The 21,457-nt window shown below is 40.8% G+C and overlaps 1 protein-coding gene across 13 annotated transcripts in view; it reads left to right on the plus strand.

Annotated features, from left to right (window-relative positions):
- The window catches only part of ERC1 (ELKS/RAB6-interacting/CAST family member 1), a 281,305-nt gene that overhangs the window by 253,121 nt on the left and 6,727 nt on the right, over positions 1-21,457 (plus strand). For all 13 annotated transcript variants that reach the window (XR_011902606.1, XR_011902608.1, XR_011902609.1 and 10 more), the window contains one exon: positions 8,975-9,163. Coding sequence is in view for 8 of the 13 variants with exons in the window: in XM_072326455.1 (XP_072182556.1) it covers positions 8,975-9,163 (189 nt within the window). In the remaining 5 variants the exon portion in view is untranslated. The remainder of the gene's footprint in view (positions 1-8,974; positions 9,164-21,457) is intronic.

A 21,457-nucleotide genomic window follows, 5' to 3' on the forward strand; every position in this document is an offset into this window, starting at 1 on the left:
TATTTTTCTTTCCAAGATCTTATTCCATCCCCAGAAAGGGAAAATAAGTATTTCAAGGAGCTGCCATTCTAGCACACTGAACTAAGCTCTTGGACTGCTGTCTTTTCTGTCTTCCAAAGAGTCATCCCTTCTTCTATAAAATCCGCAGATGAGTTGTGTGTCCGTTACAGTTCATCTTTCATACATGTATAATCACTGTGAAAGCGTGCACCTTATCCTTGCCTTAAAGACATATCCTGTGCAAAACGTGAAGGCAACTACATGAAATCGTCTAATTTTATTTCAACGTTATCACTTGTCTGACTGAGAGATAAGCAGCCAGATTCGTTTTGTCATGCTATGACAGTCATGACTTCTTACTCCCACTTTCCAGATGGGCAAAACTTACAGTAGTAAGAACGAAGAACCCAGGTGGGACGCACACAGATAAGATAATGTAACTAATTGTTACTTTTAATACCGTTGTCCTGCTTAATCACAGGATCTGCCTTCCATCCTTGCTCTTCTGGAGTCCTGCTTGTGTGGGTGTCATCATTAATGATGAACCTGGAAGACTCCAGTGCCTGAAAGACACAGGAGCAAGAAGGCACAAGAAGAGTGTGTGGATTGACAGCTCCTGCAGTCAGGAAGCAAAGTTCAAAATCCCGACTTAGCCATCAAATGAGTATCTATTCTTTTCAAGCCTATCCAAACATTTCCTTTCTTCAGAAAATAACCTTTCCTCCTTTGACTGTAATGACTCTAAATAATGAAAGACCTTTTGTAGTGGCTTTCTTATTTTAGTCTAAGCCACAGTCTCATTATGGTGGAGTGACCAACTGAAGTGATACTGATCTCAAGCTTAATATCTTGCTCAATGATTAATGTTCTATCATTCAGTTTGGAAACCACTCCTTTCCACCCTTATTCTGTTCCTTGCTGTAATCTTTTAGCCAATAAGTAAAGAGCATTGTTAAACTAGAATGGACCGGTTTGGAGAAGAATGCTATCCTTAAAATGACGTTAACTTCTGTCTTTTCCCTGTTTCTGGGAACAGTTCTTTTGCCAGCTTGTTTCTTTAACTATAGTGCTTTGCTATCTTAATAACTATTTTATGCTGGCAGAATATACTCTCTGTCCAAGAATGTTTTATCTACCAGCACAAAAGAACTGATCTTGATACACTGTTAGTCTTCTTTCTGATCCCAGAAAGATAAGACTAAGATTTCCAGATGGAATTTTGTAATCTGCAGTTCTGGGATGAATTAAGCACTCACAACAGAGGTGTAACTGGATTGTATCACTGTCTTCCTATTATTCTTAGAGATCAAAGAAGAACACAAATAGATACTTATATTCTAAAACATTCAAAACAGATGGCTGGTTTCTTTTTGTAGAGATTTGAGCTTTTCAGCAAAACAATCGCAAAGAGGCTATCATTCATTTCTACCAAGTGAGATTATTCCAGGTCTGTATCTTATTTTCTTTGATGATTTACAGCTCAATATGTTCTTCTTCTCTCTGCTAGTTCTTTGTAGTAACTAAGAATTCTGTATTTATTTATTTTTTTCTTTTTCTGTAAGTTGTCACTTGGAGATTGTGCAATAGCCTGTACTATCTCCCAATTACTCAGTCGTTTAGGTCTCTTATGGCCTTCATCCACATGCCAGGATGCAACCACAGAAGAAGCTTCTGCACACTGTGAATGCGCCGTTGGCAGTGTAAGGGAGAGTTGAGCTGAATTCTGGCACTCCAACAGGACAGGGACAGGAGTGGGGTAGCTGCAGCCAGGCTGGGGCTGTCATTGCCAGTGCCTTTTAATTGTAAGTTAAGGGGAAAGAAACTGGGAAGGATGAATGATGTTAGGGTAGAGAAAGAATCAAGCCCAAACCTGCTTTCCACTATATTAACTATGAAAACAAGCTTGAGAGAAATATGACTGAAATAAAAGCCGATGAGGGCACGTAGCCAATCTAGACGCTATATTTTCCTGGCTGATGAAGTTCGTAATTACTGACAGAGATGCCAGGTTCCAACTCATAGTATTCTCACCACAGGCAATCCAACTACATCTGTTTGTTTAATGCAGCTTATAGATAAGAATTATATATGTGCGTGTATGTATATAAACGTGTTTGTTAATGGGATTTTGCATTTGAATGTAAAGCGAAGAGCTGCCAAAAGAATTCGTGACAACAGATAAACCAGTAAACCAGACAGACTGTGGCTCCATGTGGCTTTGCTTTGAAAGTGTCTTGTAGTAGGTGGGGAGCTAGAACAACGGAAGGAAGGCTCAGTGTTAGAGAGGGACGAGGCAAAGCTTCGTATCGTGGACAGGGAGGTTATAGTTCATCTGAACAGGAAGAGCACTGATTGTGTTCTCTGGTAGACTACTTAAGAAATACCTTCTGTTTTCCATTAGCAATGTATCAGGCAGTAGGGAGACGAAAGAATGCAGTCCTTGGTACATAAGCGTTCACATGGATAGATTCTCCCAGTATATGTGATACAATTTTCTGGTTTCATACAAAAGTATATTAGCTGCTGTTTCCTTCTATGCGCTGTAATAGGAAGAAGCAATAGGAAAACTACAGTACAGCAAGGAGTACTTGTGCTTTCTTGTTCACTTTTATTTAGAGAATGAGCACTAGAAAGCTCAAATAGATCAAAAATAGAAGCAAGTTATTGTTTCTTATTCTTAAGCTGCTGTATTCTTGTAATTAAGGAATCAGCATGAAATGGATTCTGTAAAATCAAAACTTCCATTGGCTTAATTACATCCACAGAAGCTTCATCAGGTGGATGCTATGTAAATCTTTGGTGTTGTACCAGCTGCAAGCACTTTGCATTTTACTCACTGAACCATTTTCATTTGCTACAGGAATCCCTTTCTTTTTTCTTGATGATATTGTAATTTTCAGTATCACAAGTCTGATTATCCAGCTTCGCAGCTCTCTGTAGTTGAATTTATTACTGAATCTGGTAACTGACACAACATATAAGAAAGATTCTCAAATGAGAGCTATGTTAATATGTTAAAGAGCAGTGGAAGGTGTTAAATCCTTTGCGGACCTTGCTTTATTTTAACCCATCTGCTTTTCAGAAAACTAAGTTGCTGGGTTGCCAGATTCCCAAGAGACTTTTGAAAGCAAAAGACAAACAGAACAACGTTTGAGCAGGTATTTTCTGATCATCTTGCAGTTAAGTCACAAATCGCATTCCTTTGCCTCAGCTAGAAAAGTGCCATATGGACTGTTACAGAGGAATGAGATGCAAAGCTTGCATTGTGCAATTAGTTATATTTAGGAGGTGAGGATTTGGGCAAATGCTTTTGCTTTTGAAAGCAGCAGACTGATGAAACATACAAGATTCAAGCTGGGTTTGCTGTATGTAGAGAACCCCTTCAGCTCTCCCCAAGTACCTCACTGCTGGACTTTAGTATTCCCCAGTGTGCCAATTATAAGCTTCACACAGTCCTGCCAGTGTGTTTCAGCTCTGATCTGCAGTAGTCCCTGCTATTCCCCACAAAACTGTACTCTGCAGCCCATGTAAGCAAAAGTTGTCAGTGTCATGAAAAAGCACTTCTGGATTTGTTATGTAGAGAAATATATTTGAACTATTCTCTCACTTTGGGTGCCTTAGGAATCCAACCAATCCACTGCAATTATTTGATTCACCTACACGATGGGGAAAAGATTTTTCTTAAATGAAGGAACTTAATAAAAAAATGATTCTCCCCTTTTTGTACTTTTTCTAGTCGTCTGGTCTGGATTTTTTCCCAAGACGAAGGGAGCGAACTCTGGAAATCATTAATCCATGGGATTTGTTCATGGTGTATAAAAATCTCAAAAATAATTTGCTTTATAAAAATGATTTCCTAATTGATTCTGTCAGAAATGAACTGAGTGAGACAGCTCTGTCAAAATAGCCGGAATCTCTTTCAGCTCCTCGCGCATGTTGTTTTGTTTTGTTTTATGAGGAGAAAATGATGAAGGTTAGATTTAAATCCATTTTTGTCCTTAAAACAAATCTGGAGAAAACTGAGCCTGTCCTTGGGCTTTTGTGTTGTGGTCTCCTGAAGAAACCAAGTATCTGCGCAGCAGTGAACTGAGCTGAACTGAACCGAGGTCAGGCAGCGTCTTTTTGAGAACTTTCTTCTGTTTCCATTTAAAATAATGAAGGGAAGACATCAGTGATAAATTGTTCTGAATTTGGGAAAGCTTTGCGCTTTCTGAGCCAAATTCATGCCTCATAAAACTCCGCTGCATTCAATGGTTGCACGATGATCGTAGTTGAACCCTTACATTTGTTGCCAAACAAACACAAATGGTTTGAGCAGGGAAAAGGCGTAATTCAATTTACCATGCAAATATTTCCAGACTGTATCATTCTGTTTCTTGGTTTATTTCCGTATCTCACAGTACAAGAAATTTTGCTATGTAGGCAAAATTTTCTTTTCTGATGATATCTATAACAAAACCCAGATACAGGAGAGCTGTTTTCCTTTTGGCATCTGAGGACCCACTGTGATCCATTCCATCTTTTGTTAGATTTTTCAGGTCCTCCTCGGAATAATTTCTTTTTAATAAATGTCTCCATGTACCCAGACTTCAGGCCCATCTTCTGCTGTGTAACTGTAGTTTGGGAAATAAGTTTTGTTGGGCAGCATCTGGAGGCCACAGAGTTTGAAAACTGGAGTAACAAATAATTTGCCATGTTTGCTTGAAATGTGCTTGATAGGAGATAAAGTGCCATCTGATTTAACGTGATTGTTTTCAAAGCCTATTTGCCACATCCAGACTAAGGTTTTGAAGGCATCCTTGTTGCTGTTGTTGTTTTTGTGCCTTTGCAGCTTCTACAGCCAAGGTCCATAGACCAGGCCAGCAAGCTAGAGTGTTTCTCAAACTGGTGAATTCCTTGTAAACTTCCTTATTCCTTCTCTGGACACTTTTTCCAAACACTTGTAAAACCAGTTATATCTTAACCTCTCTTTAGTTACTTTGACTGTGAGATAACCTATCAGATCCATTTTATTTTCGTAGAAAAATAGAATAGGTAAGGTTGGAAAAGACCTCTGTGATTTATGAGTAAGTGGCAAAATGTTTGCTGAATTACTTGGTTGCAAAATGAAGACCTTAAAGTCTGCATTACTTATGTGGTAATATGCGTATCTGCTTTACTGTGCCGTGTTGTGTTCTGTAGTGAATAAAATACACATAACACATGTACAAAGCTAGTGACAGCAATCGTGCCAGTGCCAAGAGTGTTGGTGCCACAGTGTCAGTATGAAGTTATTTTCTCTTTTTTATTTGCCCAGAGAATTCATATATATATTTCTGTAAGAAAAAGACGACTGTTGTTGATCCACATGCATAATTCTGAGTAAGGAAGTTTTGGAAGCAGGTAACTTCTTCTAGATCAATTGATGTAAGTGGAAAAACAGGCAAGCTCTTCTGAGTGCCTGTAAAACTTTCTTTGGCTCCGAAGTGGGAGCTGCAGATTTATCAGTGTGTAGAAATGTAGAACATATTCTCTGCAATTAATTAAATGAAGTTAGTTAATTACTTAGTTCTGGAAAAGTGGTTGCTTCCTTTGGAGAAGAAGGGAATGTTAGCAAGGAGAAAGGTGCTTGGGTCATTAGTCCTTTTGCCTGGAGAAGTAATAATTTAAAGCTAGTGGTTGTGGTAACTGAGTTCTATTACACGTTGATTAAAACCATACTTTACTCTGCAGACATTTATGGATAGTCAGTGTTGCATTTGTCTCAGTTCAACACTGCTGCACTTACACCACCCATTCATTGCCCTTCTTCTCCATATTACCGCCTGGTTGGTTGTTTTTGCATCTGCATTACGTGCTGTTCAGACAAACTTTTAGACACCATAGGCTCTGTATCTGAGGTGTATTCATCTTTCACGGTAGGAGAGACCAAACATTTAGATAGCTCTATCCAGCCAGATCCACTTACAAGTACCTTATCTATGCTGCGCATTTAAATGCAGACTTCTGTCATAAAAAAAAAAACTCTCAAATGCAGTTACTCATATGTAAGCTGACCGTAGTACAGCACCAGCAAGGCTGCAGTCGAACAAGCAGGATTAATTTCCTTCTGAAGCATATCTTAGTCCTGATGGGCTTGCAAACTTACAATTAGATCCACATTTGTCATGCTTGATGTTAATCTTTTTTCTTTTTTCTCCTCAGAAAAACCAAGCACATTGTTTCCATGCTGAATTTGTTTTGATATACCTTTCCAAGTGCCTTTATCGGTTGGTAGAGATGCTTTGGTTTTGTATTAGAGATTTCATGTCTCAACTACAGCAATGTAGCAATTGCCTTTTTTTTCCCCTTCAAATGTCACTGGTCATTAGCAATATTCTGAACAAGAGGGTACATTAAGCATGTACTCATTCCATGCTTTGATGGGGATGGCCCAAACGTAACAGTGTGCTTCATGAAGATTGGCTGCTTTAGAAGATGCTCCCGGGTTTCGTCCATTTATCCATTGTTTTCCTAGAAAGCTCTACTACACTGAGCTGATCATGAGAACGCGCTGTGGTTTATGCATCCAATACTGCCCTGCCTTCCCACTTAGCAAATGCTCTTACACCCTCTTGAGATAAGGCAGTGGCAGCTCAGCTGTGTGGGAAGCAGAGTGCCTTTTGCTAATTGTGTTGTTCAAATTAGATATGGCAGGAACGCAGATAGAAGGGCATTTCCTTCTTGACTGGCAGGCTTTAATGGATCCCAAGTGAGAGAAATCACTGCTCTGTGAACAGCTTTGGGAGTGCTGCTAGTTAAGAACTTTCACACGCCTCATTTGGCCTGTTTCCAGAGAGGGAGGAACATGCTGCTCAAGGTAAGGGGGCAGAGAGAACATCCCTGAGCAGTCAGATTCAGCTTTTCTATTAAAGTCTTCCATCACTACTTGCTAGAAAGCTGTGCTTTCTCTTTGTCACAGCCGGGAATGTTGGCAAGTCTTGCTCTTTCCAGATCTGATGGATCTGCACATCTGATGGATGTTGAGCAGACTGTGGTACCTGAAAGAGAATAGAAGGCAGCTGCTGTTTTGGTTGGACAGCTAGTTATCAGACACTGACTACTTCATTTTCACATTTTAGTAAGAACAGACATTTCTCAGGATATTCCGTCATTCTCCCCTCTGCGGGCAAACCCATTAGTATAGGATGGGAAACACACCAGGTAAATTAGAAACGTCATGTATTTTTAAACGTGTGCAGCCAGTGCTTTTCAGAGCACAATCTCAGTGATCTTAATTATAAGAAATTGGGGCAGGTAGTGCAAATTCACCAAACTACTGAGGTTGATAGGTGCAATTGGTTAAAGACAGGTGTACCAGGTGATGGAAGTGAAACGTGGCTGTGTTGATGCTACTGAAATATCCCTTCCCATTGTCCTGTACAAGAGAGCAGCATCCTGCCCTGCTGCAATTTGTGGGCTTGCTGCATCAGACTGTATTTTAACACTTGCACATAACTGCAAACAGAGCCTGCCCTGAGGCCACACATAGCAGTAGGGTTTATAATAAGCAAGTGAGCTTACTCTCTCTGCAGGTCTCTTGTCCATCCCCTCTGCCCCAGCACTGTCTCAGCGGTGTCTCCAGCGCAGGCTGCCAAGCGCAGCTGGCTCGCTGTGGGACAAGCAGTTTGACATTAGTTAGCTGCTTAGCCACTGCTCTCAGATCCTCTCTCTCTACAGAAATTAATCCATGTAGAACAGCGTTAGAAACAAAATAAGTGAGCCCTGACAGCCTTATTAAAAGGGCTCGAAGCCAGAGGCTTTGTTGAAAGTGGTGCCAGCACCCTGTTTCTGTTGACTCAGAGATTATCTCACTCCTTATTCATTAGCGGGGTCAGAGGTGTCCTATTGAAAAGATATCCCCGGCCGCTAGCAGAGAGCAGGTGCAGCCCCTGTCTGAGAGCACAAAGCCAGGCTGCCAGCGCTGTGACCAGGCTCTCCAGCTCTCAGAGCTGGGGCACATCACTGCATGTAGCTTCAGTGCCTTGTCTGGTGGAGTGGAGGCCCAAAGCTTTATTCTCTGATCCGTTGCGAACCTTAAAGACAAAGTTTTGCATTCTGCACTTTGGAATATGCATCTCTTTTCGTGGGCGTAAGACCATGAAATATGAAAGTGCATTCCTTTGGGCAGGGATATAGCAAGGGTTTCCACGTACTTGTTTATCTACTCGGGTCCTATTTTTTGGTAGAACAAATGAAAAATGACTCTTCTGATTGTTTTTGTGGGAACTGGATGGTTGCAGGGATTGCAGTGAGGAAGAAAAAGAGTAGATAGATTCAGATTAGGTAATGTAAAATGAAATAGAATAGTACTTAATTAGAGTTCTTTGATTTTATTTTTTATCGTGTTGTATAGAATCTGGCTTGCGTAAGATCCATTGCCTTTTCAAAACTGTAGAAGAGTTTCTGGTTCAGATACTTCTTGTGGTTTCTTATGGTTACTTATGGCAGAGTGATGTTCATCTTAGAAACAAGCAACTTTACATCATTAGGAATTTCTTTCTTTGAAATGTGTTTAATGCATACATATGTAACAAACGTAAGTAAAATGAGGTAGAATCTATGTTGCTATTGCCAGTCTCCTTTTATCAGCAGAATAAATTATCTTTAAAGGAGGGATTTGAGATAGATGACTGAAGTCCTCCTGGGTCATCAATAGACTTAATCCATTTAATTAATACCGCTTCATTTTTCACCCCATATCGTCGTTATTTCAGATATCAGTAAGATGGCTGTCATCACCATATCCCCTTTACCTGATGAACTTCCATTTCTGTCTGTCTCTGTGCTGTATGGTTGCAGGGCCATACAATAGGAATACTGCAGGGAGGGAGGGTGTTTTGTGTTTCTTGAAGCTGAACAAGACTGTAAGCTAGTCACTGATCTTCACCTTCACCATTGCTTGTGTCTCAGTCATCTCAAAACGTTCCTAACTATTTCTGTTCTCTTATTTCAGATAATTCAGCCCCTCTTAGAACTTGATCAGAATCGCAGCAAGTTGAAGCTGTACATTGGACATCTGACAGCCCTCTGCCATGACCGTGACCCCTTAATTCTGCGTGGACTCACCCCACCTGCTTCCTACCACTTGGATGATGACCGGGCAGCTTGGGAGAAAGAGCTGCAGAAGATGACCCAGGAGCAGGTGAGTTTGTGGTCTGAAGCTCTGAGCAAGGGCCTGAAATGTTTATATAGGTCATAATGATCTGCCACGCCAAAATGTTGTGAAATGTTGCTGTAAGTGGTGAAAACAGCCAGCAAAGATCCACAATTCAGCTGATGGAAGAAGTCAATACTTCTTGACATTGGGATCTTAAATCTTTTTCTAATGACACAAATCATTTACATTTTAATTGGCATATTTTTGTTAGTCACTCACTTTATGTAAATGTGTGCAGTGTCTTTATCATTTGCAACAGTGTGTTCTGCCAGTACTTCCTTCTGCTTTTTGTATCATTACCTTACCCAGATAAGTCACTTGAGATTTGACCCTTGGCATTACATGCCATATATCCATGTACACGTGCATACACACACACACACATACACACATACACACACACGAGTGGTTTCAGAAGTCCAACAGTGTATTTCCAAGAGTTTTAGAATGCAGAACTGAAGGGGCTTAATAATGGCCAGTCTGATGAAGTCATTACAGAGACTGTCAATCTAACTGTAATTCAACTACAGAAATAATCTTTCTTTCTCCCAACTCCAGTGATGCCTTGCCTTCCTTGATCCTTTCCCTGGCAGTTTTTATCTCCTGTTTCATACTATAATTGACCACTTCACACAACCTCTATTTTTCTCATTCCTTCCTCTTTCAACCCTTTAATTCTTGTTTTACTTCTGTATTACAGATAGAATAGATGAACTCATATACAGCATATATGGCTACTTTTGTTCTTTTGAACCTTTGGATTGTAATGCCAGTTCTTTTACTAAATTTTTCACTACTGTATGTATACAGCGAACTCTACCCAGTATATACAGAAGCTAGTGTAAGGCCTATATAATTAAAAGGGGTTTTGCAGGTCAGTGAACACTATGTTGAGTCTTACCTGAATGCTTCAGTTCTGGTGTTTTTCTTTTTAATGATGCTCATTTGATCCAAAAATTTGAGACAGCAGCTGAGAAACTAAATTACAGGAAGCCAACAGAAGCATATCTAACAATTTAGAAAGAAGACCAGACCTCTAATGATAAATATGCCTGTAACAGGATTTAGATGGTACAAGACAGTCTCTGTCTTTCTACCTATCTTCATTCATTTACTTGATTCAGCATGTGCTCTATGCCTTGCCCGATATCTACACTTGTCTCTATAGGCTTGGCACATTCTTTTTTTCCTGCAGAGCCTTCTATCCCCTACGCACTACATCAGCATTTTTTTTTGCCTCTGGAATTCTGTACTCGCTGATCCAGGATTAAAAGTTTTTCAGTAGAATGCATGCCATCATTTTGAACCATGTTGTCTGTTAGGGTGGGATGCAGCAATGGTTGGCAAATCCTGGAGCATGTATGGGGGGCCATCTCTGAAAAAGAAAAGAAAAAAAAAAATGATAAAGGCTGAGTGTGGGCAGGATTTGGATGTCCCTGAAAGAAATGGCCTAGTCTGATATAGCCACTGTGGTCTTTGAATATAATCAGGATCTGTGGTCCCAAGTAGGAAGGTCCTACAGCAGAATCTGGACAGGCTAGAAGGCTGGACTGAGGACAGTGGGGTGCCCTTTAGTCACAGCAACCCCAGGCAATGCTATGGCCTTCAAGCAGATTGGCTAGAAGACTGTGCAGAGGAAAAGGACCTTGGGGTGTTGGGTTGCTTGGCTGAACACAAGCCAGCAGTGTGCCCAGGTGGCTAAGGAGGCCACTGACATCCAGGCTTGTATCAGAAATAGTACTTCCAGCAGGAGCAAGGAGGTGATTGTTCATCTGTACTTGGCACTGGTAGGGCTGTATCTCAAGTACTGTGTTCAGTTTGTGGCCCCTCAATACAAAAAAGACACTGAGGCCCTAGAGCATGTCCAGAGAAGGGCAACAGAGCTGTGAAGGGTCTGGAGCAAAAGTCATGTGAGGAGCAGCTGAGGGAACTGAGATTCTTCACTTTTTACAGTAACCTAAAAGGAGGTTGTGACAAGGTCTGGGCTGGCTCCTCTCCCAGGTAACAGTGACAGGATGAGAGAGAATGGCCTCAAGTTGCACCAGGGGAAGATCAGGTGGGATATTAGAAAAAACTTATTTTCAGAAAGAAAGAGTGATGAGGCATTGGAATGGGGTGCCAAGGAAAGTGCTTGAGTCACTGTCCCTGGAGGTGTTCAGGAACCATACAGATACTGTACTACAGAACATGGTTTAGTGGGCAACTTTGGTGGTAGGTGGATGGTTGGACTAGATGATCTCAGAGATCTTTCCGAACCTTGATGATTCTGTGATTCTATGATCTATGAGGAGCTGGGTCAGTGAACCTTGTGTGTCCCTTCCAACTTGAGATTTTCTATGATTATATATTCAAGAGACATAGGTAAAGAAAATAGGAAAGGCTTTCTTTCTCAAGTCCTTCTGGGTAGACTGTCTACTGAAACAGCATATGTTCTTTCTAGTTCTTTGTACTGGTCTCATAAAACTTTGCCAGCCCATTGGTAACATTTATGTGTTACACACTGAAGAAAGTGTTCCAGTGTAAATGGTGAGAAAATAATTTATCAGTGTTGCCTTAGAGAAGAGAAAAAATACATTTTTCCATCCCCTCTCATTATTGTCTTACTTCTGCATTACCGTCCCCTCATTTTATTAGAAGTAGTTCCTCCATTCATGATTCCCAATGCTCAATTAACGTTTGCTAAAATGTAGCAGCCCCCTTAGCTGAAAAATACAAACTCATGGTATATTTCAATTTACAAAGCACATTTTTCCATTTATGTCTGCAGAGCGTTTCTGTTCCTGACCGCAGAATTCCCTTTGTGTTTAAAGGATTCCCATGGGGGGAGAAATCAGTTCTCCAGATTGGCAGAAGCCCGTGACAGAATGCCCGTTTTGCATCTTTGGAATTTTAATGAGTTTTGTAAATTACTTCAAATCCAGTGCATTAAATTCACTCCTGTCCCTTCTAATATGATCCTTTGTAGATAATGCTTCACAAGCCTCAGTGGGAAAAAATTAATCCTCTTGAATGTTAAGAAGTGTTAACATTGTTAGGGAGGATACATTTAACCAAAGACCAATGATATTTAAAGGATGATGCCAACATATCCACTTCTCACCAATGAGATGGTTTGGGGTGGGTTTTTGTGTGTGTGTGTGTGCGTGTTTGTTTGGCTGGTTTGTTTGCAATCTTGTTTTGTTTTATTTTAATAAATAATGGAGAATTTATTTTTTATACAGTTGGTTTTGGAGCTGTGAACTCCCACTCTGGCAACTATTAATGGTGAAGTGTCATATTGTGTTTTGGTATTCTGCAGTTCTTTCATGCCTGCTGGAGAGGCGCAGGTGCAAATAGAAATAGGTTTTTATGACTTCTTTTCATAGGTAAAGCTAGTGTACAAAGTAGATATGAACTTTATGTTCTTCTGGCACATCCACAGTGACCCACAGAAACTCATGTGCAAGTCATTGTTGGAAAAGCATCTGCCATGGTTCTCAAGAGAGTATGCTGCCAGATTAATAATTTCATGGACTCTAAAAATTTGATTGATAATTGGTACCTCTCATGTATAAAAGTTTCTGTATGCTGCCATTGAGTTGTATTCCTTAGTGGCTTCAATTGATTTTAATCAGAATACGTGGCCAGAATGCTATGTAGTTCTTCGTTGTTGGCATTTTTTCAAAGGCATTTTGCAAAGTTGCGTTACTGTAGTAAAATTTTGGTCCATCTTTACTGAAGGCCTGAAGGCAATACTTTATGAATACACGATATCCCAAAAACTAATGTAAACAGGGTATACTAAGTTGTGGACGGTGGGGAATCTACAGTGCTTGGAACCATGTCATTAAGTTATTAATTTGGTGGAAAATATTGCTTTGAGTCAGTTCTGTCCCAATCATTCCCAAACATTTCAGTCTGTTTCTGGAACTGTCCTCCTTCAACCGGTTCATGTCCTCTTAAACATTTTTCTTATTATAAAATTGGAGTTACCAGAAGGAAGGACGAATGTTCCAAATCTTGACACTGAGAAATAAAAAAATCCATTCATTTACTGTAAATAATTGCATTATCCCAGCAATTGCTATTAAATACAGTATTTTCTTTCACTTTGTCTTAAGCATATCATTATGTTAATATTGGGCTCTGTAGAATTTCTGCTACGTTCCGCATTTCAGATGGTTGTCCTGGAGTGAGGGATTTTGTTCCTTATGAAAGGAAATAGCATTAAGAACATAATGATACGTTCCACATTTTTATTTACAGTTCAGTTCTTGTTTTTCTTATCTTTACAAAAGGAAAGAGTGGAGAAGAAGCAGGGACTTGATGAAAACCACCATTTATATGCTTTGGTGGTGGTGTGCTGCGCTGTGGCTGGAGGGCAGCAGTGTGAGAAAGTAAAAAGACAACCAAATAGAGCAACCAGATATTAGGAACAGGCGACAGTGCTTATTCCGTTAATAGCTTAACCAGCGTTATAAATGTTTCTCATAACTTCAAAACCAGCTCTCTCTATTTTGGAGAGATTCTTTTATTTTCAGCAGATCCTACAGTGAAGGACATTCTAAGAGAATACTTCCTTTGGCAGAAAAAGACTTATCTGATAAAATAAACATCCTTGCCCCTGGGACTAGGAGGAGGCAGTGTTTTACTCTCTAGCTTCTAGCCATTGGAGGCTCTTTCCAGCCACCTTTGACATGTCCAGGCTTCATCCTGGATGTTTCCATCAGCCCCCAGGCACAATTTTTTCTGCACAATTGACCTCTTCCCAGAGGTGTTTCTGACACCATTTGTGTTGTGACCTGGGCACCAACAGCAGCCTGTAGGAGCTGAGCAGGTTTATTTCCATAAGATACTCTGTCAGAAAGAGCTTGTGATGGAAGGCTGTCCCACACCACTACTGACATCGTGTTGTACCTGTGACTGCTTCAGCAATGAGTTGAGAGGTGCTTTTGAAAAGCCTTTATTGTCATAGAAGAGCCGTTGTAGTGAAGCAACATTTTCCCTTCTCCCGGCCTACTGGCTCCAATCAAAGCACACACCATCTAAGGATTCCTACTTACTAACCCTCTTCTAAGAAGTCAGGAGTTTCTCTTCTGCTCAGCTGCTCAAAGCAGGAGACAGGTGATGATGACGTGGCTTCCCTGTATCAGCCACAACCTGCTGCATCAGCTAACGAGTCATGACGCTGTACTTCATTCACATCACACTCTCAGCCAAGCTAACGTTAAGTTAACGTAATACCAGACTGCAGGCAGGTAGCTTTAAAATTCAGTTTTGAAATTGCACATATGCCTGGTGAATTTTAAAAGTATCCGACACATTTTGTCACACAAACTATTCCAAGTGGGGGTAAACTTAGCTCTAAATTACAAATTGCTGTTTGATGTACTTCCTGTATACTTCTTTGTTTACAGTCCTTTTGTGTCCCTACTTCTGTATCATCTGCGAGAAATTACTCAGCTTATTTAGTTTCTGTAAAGAAATTGCTTTGCGGTTTGGCATTTAGCAATTCTGAATTACTACGTTGCTTCAGAGTTTACCCTGTCTTTCCTCTCGGGCTGCTCTTCCATTAGCTTGTTATCTCCCCCACCTGATTTATGTCATTTATTTTTCATTTGTAATCTTATGGGAATGCATTATGCATTTTAAAATTAAGCAGCCCACTTCTGGTCTCTGTTAGAAATTAGAGGTAAGAATTGCAACCATTTATACTTCTTTATGTAAAAATGTGTTTGCTGACTTGGTCTGGGAAAATAACGTATGCAGGAGCTCTGTAAAATTATTACACTGTAGAGCATTTCAAGCCTTCATATTAAATCAGTGTTTTGGGTGAGGGTGAGAACTTGGTATCGATGTCACAATTGTTAAGCACTGATGGAAGTCACAGACACTATCCATTTGCAGATTCTGCCATAACAGCATCCATTTGTATTTGTGCATTGAAGTGCTAGCATTAATTTTAATTAAAATGATTACTCTCAGTCAATAACGCTAATTAGTCTTGTCTTGGAAAGAGATACAAAGGGAAAAACACTGCTTTCAGGATCAGGCCAGGTGTTCGGTGGGGGAATGCCTAAAATTTACTGTAGTCTCTTTTCAAGCGGTCTCTACAAGCAGATGGTGCACCAGCCTGAGCCATTACCTCATTTTTTCAAGGGCAGCTCACCTCTCCATTCTTATTATTCACAAGTTCTGTTATTCTCTGCCTTGCTCGGATGCTGCAGTCCTCATGCAGGTCTTCTGCAGAATCTCATGGCATGAGACGTGGCTATGGATTGTGGCTGGTTGTGCAGAGGGATGCTGGGAGGCCTCTGGGGAAGTCCGTCATGCGCACAGGGAACCACATGCAGGAGCAGCTGGGTCCTTGTGTTGTCTGTCAGCCTCAGTGTGTTGTACAAAAACAAAATATTCCACAGAATTTTCTTTCTTGGAATATCTGTCAGAAATTTTGGGGCTAACAGGAACCCTCCATCGCTTCGCAATAAACAAAATCCGAGATCCTAGACTTCCTCTTAGAGAGAAGTAAATAATGTGAAAAGAGTAGGGAAAGCTCAGTCCATGATCCTGAAATAAATGGATGCATATAACTTAATAATTTGATTCACTTCTTGCAGCTTTGTCCTATCTTCTGTGTTTCACAAAGCTGTAACTGGACTCCCAGCCCTTGCTTCTCATAAGATATGACTTACAAGAGAGTTTTTTTCAGATTAGTCAAGTCTTCCCTGTCATGAGACAGTTATCAGTCACTGCCTTGAGTAAATGAGCGGAGTCCCTGTGGAGCACTGCAGCCTCATTCACCAGCAGAGGAGCAAAGGGGCGAGGTAGAGATGCAGAATGAAGTGGCATTGCAGGGTAATTGCACTGCCTCGTCATCTTGCTTTCCGAGAGTAAGATGACTTACAGGGTAATGTTTAACAACTGAGCCAGTGGACATAGCTGCCTGACTCCTTTTCAGCCCCTGTAAGATGCGGAATGGTGAGCTGCTCAGGATGAGGGCTGTGGGGTCTGCCTATCCCAGGTATGTGCAGTTCGCAGGTAGCTCTGTGATATGGGCAAACATTATTCTTTGTCCTCCTTAGCCACAGAGTAGCAGCGTTCATTTTCAGCGTCGTGCTCTAGAATTTATATGAACAGAGCATTCTCCTCCAGTGGTGGAGTGACCGCTGTTGATGAAGGATGTTCTCTGCAAGTGCAGGGTTTGCAGGCAAACTTCTCCATCCAAAGCGATGTATAAGTTACAGATAATTATTTAATGCCTTCTTTCCCTTTATATCCTTTCGAAACTCATGTACCACCAAAGAAGCAGTAACTTTTCTGCTCTTAGCAAAGCGTAGAGATGCTCAGGAATGCAGGATAGACCACCTGTGTATCATGTGCATGGTTAGGCTGTGGTTGGACTTGATGATCTTTGAGGTCTTTTCCAACTTAATTCTCTGATTCTCTGATTTTTCAGATACATACTGCAGCAGGCCTCAACAGGTTGGTAAGGGTGTTCTTCTCAAAGCTGGTTGGGAAATGTATCTGAGTGCCTTTAGATATATTTAAAACACATTTGTCATGCTTACGTTACTTTAAAAAGGCAAGTCAGAATGCTTGATTTAAAACCTTGGATTCATATTTTTTTAATATTTGATAAAAGGTAGGAGAAAGAGTTATAGGAAAAGCAGAAAGATTTAGTGGTCTGATTTAAATATATCCATATATATTTAATGTACTTTAAAAGAAAAGATTGGCAGACCAAGATTTCCACATTCCCAGCCCATTCTTTTGTCCCTTTTGCAAGTCTAATAGAGCTGAAAAATAAAGGATTGTGTGTAATTGGCCCTCATTACTTCAAACGTACATATTTAGACTGGTATGTCTGGGAAGACGCAAAAGCTGCTCACCATTTGCCTGAGGTACACCATGGTTTAACTTATTTTCAGATGGAGCAGAGGCTAAGATTAAATCAGTTAAATTTCTTTTTCTTGCTTATTTCTGTTATTTTAAGCTCTAAATGTATTTTTCAGACTAGCCACAGTCTGATCCAGAAGCACCTGAATTGTAGGGGAAGCATAATTACAGATCCCGGCATTGCAGCCCTATGGAAGTCTGGCAGTCAACTTGCCTTTTGTGTGGCTCAGCAAGCACTTCATAACCTACATCCAGTTTTACTGTCCATCGACAGAACTCATCTGTACGAATGAGACACGGCTTCATTTTTATTTACTTTTATTTTTCTTCTTCAGCAGCAGAATTATTGCTTTGCATAGGGAACTGCTTCCATATCAAGACATTTAGAAGATTCTTAGCTTAACGATGCCCCGTATACATTATGGGATAAGCAAAGGCCACTGAGATTCTGCAAAGCAACGCTGTGGTTCACCTAGTAAAATCACAGCTTTGCATTTCTTGACTAGGAATGTATGTTCTTTCCAAATGTCAATTAATCTTTAAATAACTTCTGGAATATCTCGGGTCAGAGAAGTACTAATGCAAGGAAAATTCACGTTTAATTATTATTACTATTCACTAATGGAGTTTAAATATGAGTGGCAATGTATTCCAATCATGACTTGCTCTAAACCCAGGAAGGCAGCCGTGGTGAACGGTGTCTGAATCTATTGCAGGTTATGTGCAAGTGTAGATTCCCCTGAGACACCAAAGGTCTTTTCTGTTCTTGTATCCCTAGATAAAGTGTAAATACCGTGAGGCACTTCGAGAGTCCTTTCTGTCCCTTTCTTTCCGAGCTGTCTGCTTTTACTTGTCATCAGCTAGGCATATGAACATACCTGGCCTTGTCTTCTCTTTTTTCTGACATATCTGTGAGGCAAGTGGATGAGACTTACAGTATCCTGAGCTCAAAATGCCAACTGAAAACACCGAAAAATGACATGGGGAAGATAGTACTGTTTCCAGTTGCATTCACAGCATTCTGTGAAACAAGGAGCAGTACTGATAGTGGTAACTTTAAATAAATTCCCTAACTTTTGGACTGACAGGCATCTAGGTGGATCGATTTATACCAGTGAGAACTGGATGTTCTTCATTAAGAAGCCTGTCTGGATGAGGAGTGACGTATGCTGCTCACAGCTGTTTCTGAGAGGAATGATGTAAACAGAGATGACACAGATGATGCAGAAATGCTGTAACCAGCCACACAGTCAATTAAGATGGCTTTGTTTAACTAGAAATCCCATCGTTAAACTTAGATGTACTGAAACTAGCAAACTCAATGCAAGGCTATCATTGCTGCTTTTTTCAAATGTTTCATCGCAAACATCTGCCAGACAGCTGCACAGACTCTCTGTCTGTGCTCATTTACAAAGCATTATTGCTTGCCTTCAACATACAGAGCAGTCTCCTCTTGATGGCCCGAAACTTATTTTTTGGAAATAATTTCTCCATCTGGTTAAGTTTGTTACTTTTGTTTGATTACATTTGACTTACTTCAGCTTTGGTGTAGGCTTACGTTGTTGATCTTCTCTTGATTTTATAAAGAAACGTTGTAGTACACATGCTTTCACAGAAATTAATGGCACAGCAAGAAACTGAGTCGCTGGCTTTGCAGTGTTACTTGGCTGAAGACAGCAGCCTGCAGGATTCTCCCTTGGCCACCAACCTCCCTTCACTTCTGGAGGTTAATCTCCTTGAGGTGCTTTGGTATTCTGCTGGTTTTTAAAAGCACTTTTGTCTTTTTCTGGGGCTTTACCTATGAGACTTGGCTGGGCTACCTGAAGGACAGCTCTGCTCAGGGTGGCGGAGCAAGGCCGGAGGGGCCAGACCCATGTCAGCCAGACCCTGTTTCCCTGCTAACAGTGCCCTCTCCTGGTCCTCTACTTGTGGCTTGAGAGCCCAGAATGGACTCCTATGTGCAGACTGATTAAGAAAATCACAATTACATTAATTGCTTATTCTCCCATTGCTCCAAGTCTTTCCTAGCCTCCACAACCTTCCACCTTACTGCTGAATGGCACCATCAAATCATTGCTCTGGCCCAAAAAGCCAAGGAGGCCTTGCCTCAGAGTTCAGCATTAAAACCAGCTCCATGAGTTTCCCAGCAGTTGGTGGCTTGGGGCCATGTGAATTGCTGGAGTTTTACTAGCTTGACAACCAGAGACCTGGGACATAGCTCCTTAGACCACATCTCCTGGTTTTCAGTCTGCGGCACTGCTCCTGGCTGCCTGTGTCTTTCATTCCCGCTTGCTGACTGGACCTCTCCTAGACTTATCCATCCTCTGCAAATTTCCATCTAATTGCTCTGCCAGGCTGCTGGAACCAAGCTAATCGCAGACCTGCAGAGTGCCCTTCCTGAGCCATGATGGGTTACTGCTGAATTCCCTCCCTGCACCCCTGAGACCTCTCACAGCCCCATGTACTCCCCTCCAGCTCGTTTCCCCCTTCCCCAGTTCATGTCGTTCTGCCGAGCAGGATCAGGTTGCTTTTGCATTGTGATTCTTGGCATCAGCCCCTCTCAGATTCATATAGCTGAGCTGTGAGCACACCAGCCAGTAGGAACAAAGCACATAAGAGCACATTAAACTAACATTCAGCTCGCAAAGCCCAAATAATTTACTATATGCTACCCTGCCTAGTAAAGGGAGTAGTGGAGCTGGCTTACCCTTTTAATTTCCTTTCTCTCACTTTTGTCTACAGAAATCTATACCATAACTTCTTGAAAAGCATTAGTGTTTATTCTGTAGTCACTCTTAGCCTGTTTGTTTCTATGCAGTATTTCTTGCTGTACACTGTAGCAGTCTCCCATGTTTTGCTCGATGCCATCACTGAGCACAGACATCCTATCTGATTAGAATTTTAATTGTAGGAGTGTAACTTTTCCCTCTGATCGTGCTCTTGCTGAGGTAAACTGATCTCTGTTGTCCTGCTGCCCGACAGCTGTCCCTTTGTAACACTTACAGCAAGCAGCATTACAAAGGTACAAAACACAGATCAAGAGCTGGGTATGCCGGTGCCCAGGTATCCCTTCACAGATGACAAATCCCACTGTGACTTTCTTTCCGTGTCACATATGAACACAATAGAGTTCCAATAAAAATATTAATAACTCGAGAATAAGAAATGTTACAAGACTGCCAGGTAATATTAGAAACTCAACAAATCAAACTTAAAGGAAGGTTCAGGAATAGTTAAGCTGGTTGCTACAGGTGCTTAAGTTAACAAAACTTTAAATGCTAAAGCTTGCAGTGAAATTCAGACCTGTTTAAGAAGTGTATGTACTCGCTACAAATATGCTTGTCTTATATTCGGAAGGAATGAATTAGAAGAAACATTATCACTGATAAAACAAAGCAGGCTTTTTGCTGTATAGTGTGTGATAAAGCTGTATGCTTGAAAGCTTATCCAATCTATTTAACTATGTCATCTGGTCTGGTAAGAGATGCTGCTTCTCCTTGTTGTTAGATCCTTAGATTGTTGTGACTACAGTAATCCCTTAATGCTTCCACAAATTACAACCTTACTTGGGATTCTCCTGAGCAGTTCACAGGCTAGCATGGGATTTATCAATTCTGTGTTGGGTAAACAGGTTACTGAAGGCAGATGTTTCCTGCTCTTCACTAAGACACTGGGCCCCTCCTTATGGCAGTGCCATTAGATTCAGAGCTAAAAGCCATGTTCACTTATACTCCATTGTGTTGTGTGCTGCGGTTTGTTACTCTGTCTGTTGGACAAACAGCTTGTGGACAATACAAAGTATGAATAAGGAAACGTTTTCAAGTTTCATGTCTCATTCTGAGCCAATTACTCTGAACAAATAATCCAGAAGGAAATGTATAATTTTCTTAGTAAACAAAAAGTATGTATGCTCCACCACAATTCTGTGTGGCAATCTTATGACTGAGTTAAGAAGCACCGTGTCTGAAAGTTACTTTTTCCACAGACAAACCAGAATGCTATTTGACACTGAGTGTATTAGGTAGGAGTCTGTAAAGTTTCTACTGATTTCATATAGAAAGCAATTCTGAAGTAAATATGTCCTGTTATCCATTAATAAAAGTCAAGTTAATTGATATGCTAGCAAAATAATGTCTTTATTTCTGGAGTACAGTCGCTTTCAGAGAAACATTCTACAAAGGAAGCGTTGCAGATATTAATCATAAAACAATCTATTGAGTAGTAGTTAAGGCACTTAAGTTTTCCCATGGTGACATGGCTTCAACTGGGAGCAAGCCCTGCATGGTGCGGTCTGCTAGCTGCCTTACTAAAGCTGGTGTTTTAGCCTGGAGCTGGTGTTTTAGCCTGTCTCCTAGGCAGAACTCATTGAATTGTGAACATGCGTCACAGCAAAGAATGACTGTA

Source organism: Excalfactoria chinensis, chromosome 1 (assembly GCF_039878825.1).
Source record: "Excalfactoria chinensis isolate bCotChi1 chromosome 1, bCotChi1.hap2, whole genome shotgun sequence".
Classification (NCBI taxonomy): Eukaryota; Metazoa; Chordata; class Aves; order Galliformes; family Phasianidae; genus Excalfactoria; species Excalfactoria chinensis.